The sequence below is a fragment of the Hemibagrus wyckioides genome, linkage group LG11, assembly GCF_019097595.1.
Source record: "Hemibagrus wyckioides isolate EC202008001 linkage group LG11, SWU_Hwy_1.0, whole genome shotgun sequence".
Lineage (NCBI taxonomy): Eukaryota > Metazoa > Chordata > Actinopteri > Siluriformes > Bagridae > Hemibagrus > Hemibagrus wyckioides.
In genome coordinates this window covers 3,773,352-3,775,851 of record NC_080720.1, presented here as the reverse complement: position 1 = coordinate 3,775,851, position 2,500 = coordinate 3,773,352, and the positions used below count along the sequence as shown (strand labels likewise).

Sequence of the window (2,500 nt, the reverse complement as noted above, 5' to 3'; positions counted from 1 at the left end):
ATAGATAGATAGATAGATAGATAGATAGATAGATAGATAGATAGATAGATAGATAGAATAGTAAAAAAGATACCAATCTACCCATGTGTTGAACACACACACACACACACACAGAGACACACACACACACACAATTATCAGCTCACCTTTATTGAGAGCCCAGGTATGCCAGATGGTCCAGGAGGCCCCTCGTTTCCTGGCAGTCCCGGAACTCCTGCCTCTCCCTTTGGCCCGACAGTGCCTGGTAGTCCTGGAGTACCCTGTAAACAGAAAAAAAGGTGTGTGTGTGTGTGTGTGTGTGTGAGAGAGAGAGAGAGAAAGAGAGAGAGAGATTAATGAAGGTATTCATCAAAATAGATGTTTCCTAAGAACATTCCAGTAATTACACACACTCACACTCTCATACAGGTGTATTGTGATATAACACGGGGTGTTATTGATATTACTCAGCCCTAATGTTACTCAAGGCTTCTTACGTGTAGCCCAGGTAGACCTGGCTCTCCTTTGCGCCCTGGCACGACTCCGACGACGGATCCCGGCTCACCCTGTAATAAAACACATTTCTCTTCAGCACCATGACAGAAGCATGGCTCCGCACCCTAATCTGCCAGCATGCCATTACAAGCCAAACCACACTCTCACTAAATCAAGATGATCTTTAAATACCAGTGCCTGGCATACACACACAGATATAATCATCTTCCACTATCTCCACATCAATGTTCCTGTCAAACCAAACACACAACCTGAACCCTGAACATCTCCAGAGGTGAAGCTCTTACCCGATCACCTTTCTGTCCCTTGGATCCAGACAAACCTGCACTACCGGTCTCTCCCTAATACACAGAAAAAAAACATTAAATACTGAAACATCTGTGTGTGTGTGTGTGTGTGTGTGTGTTTGTGTGTGTGTGTGTGTGTGTGTTTGTGTGTGTGTGTGTGTGTGTTTGTGTGTGTGTGTGTGTGTGTGTGTGTGTGTGTGCTCACAGGGTCTCCTCTGACTCCAGGTAATCCCTGCAAGCCCTATAATAAAATAAACCGTATAGTAAATAGCAATTTTGGTCAAATAAATAAGTAAACATGCAAATAAATAAATACTGTACAGCAATAAACAGCAGAGAGAGAGAGAGAGATGCAGAAAGAGAGACAAGTAGGCAGACAAAAAGAAAGACAGACAAACAGACATGCAGACACAAAGACATACGGACAAAGACAGATAAACAGTAGACAGACAAAATGAGGAACAGAGAGACAGACAGAAAAACAGGCAGACAGACAAAACAAGAGACAGAGAGACAGACAGATAAACAGGCAGACAGACAAAACAAGAGACAGAGAGACAGACAGATAAACAGGCAGACAGACAAAACAAGAGACAGAGAGACCAACAGATAAACAGGCAGAGGAGACAAAATGAGAGACAGAGAAACAGACTGAAAAATAGACAGACAGACAAAATGAAAGACAGGCAGAAAAACAGGCAGGCAGACATGACATGACAGACAGAAATATAGATAGACAAAAAGAAAGAAAGACAGCCATGCAGAAAGAGAGACAAAGAGACAGACAGATAAACAAGCAGACAGACAAAATGAGAGACAGAGAGACAGACATAAAAACAGGCAAACAGACACAATAAAAGACAGAGAGACAGACAGATAAACAGGCAGACAAGACAAAACAAGAGACAGAGAGACAGACAGATAAACAGGCAGACAGACAAAACAAGAGACAGAGAGATGGACAGATAAACAGGCAGACAGACAAAATGAAAGACAGACAGAAAAATAGGCAGACGTGACATGACAGGCAGAAACTGACATGACTGCAGAAGGAGAGACAGATAGGGATGAAGACAAAAGAGACATTCAGAAAGACAGGTGGACACAGAGAGACAGACAGAGACATGCAAGCACAAAAAGACAGACAGACAAACAGATCAACAGACAGACATATAGTTACAAAGACAGACAGACAGACAGACAGAAATATGAATAAAGAAAGAGACAGACAGCAATGCAGAAAGAGAGACAGACAAACAGATAAATAGACAGACAGATATACAGACAGACATAAAAGGTTTTTTTAATGCTTTAATAAGTATTTTTATTAATCTGTGTTTAAAAAAAGGAACAAACTAAAGGCATAAGATTATACATGATATTGCCAAAAGTTTTGGGACACCTGACTTCACATGCACATGAATGTAATTTGGAGTTGGCCCCGCCCCTTTACAGCTATAACAGCTTCAACTCTTCTGGGAAGGCTTTCCACAAGGTTTATGAGTGTGTTTATGGGAATTTCTGACCATTACTCTAGAAGTGCATTTGTGAGGTCAGGCACTGATGTTGGACGAGAAGGTCTGGCTCACAGTCTCCGCTCTAATTCATCCAAAAGGTGTTCTATCAGGTTCAAGTTCCTCCACACCAAACTCACTCATCCATGTCTTTATGGACCTTGCTTTGGTCACTGGTGTGCAGTCATGTTGGAACAGGAAGGG

General features: G+C 42.0%; 1 protein-coding gene across 4 annotated transcripts in view; it reads right to left on the bottom strand.

Annotated features, from left to right (window-relative positions):
- Positions 1–2,500, bottom strand: part of col7a1 (collagen, type VII, alpha 1) — a 131,943-nt gene that overhangs the window by 72,995 nt on the left and 56,448 nt on the right. For all 4 annotated transcript variants that reach the window (XM_058403524.1, XM_058403525.1, XM_058403527.1 and 1 more), the window contains exons 35-38: positions 988–1,023; positions 783–836; positions 477–545; positions 147–260 (exon numbers count right to left, since the gene is read on the bottom strand). In XM_058403524.1, the coding sequence (XP_058259507.1) occupies positions 147–260; positions 477–545; positions 783–836; positions 988–1,023 (273 nt within the window). The remainder of the gene's footprint in view (positions 1–146; positions 261–476; positions 546–782; positions 837–987; positions 1,024–2,500) is intronic.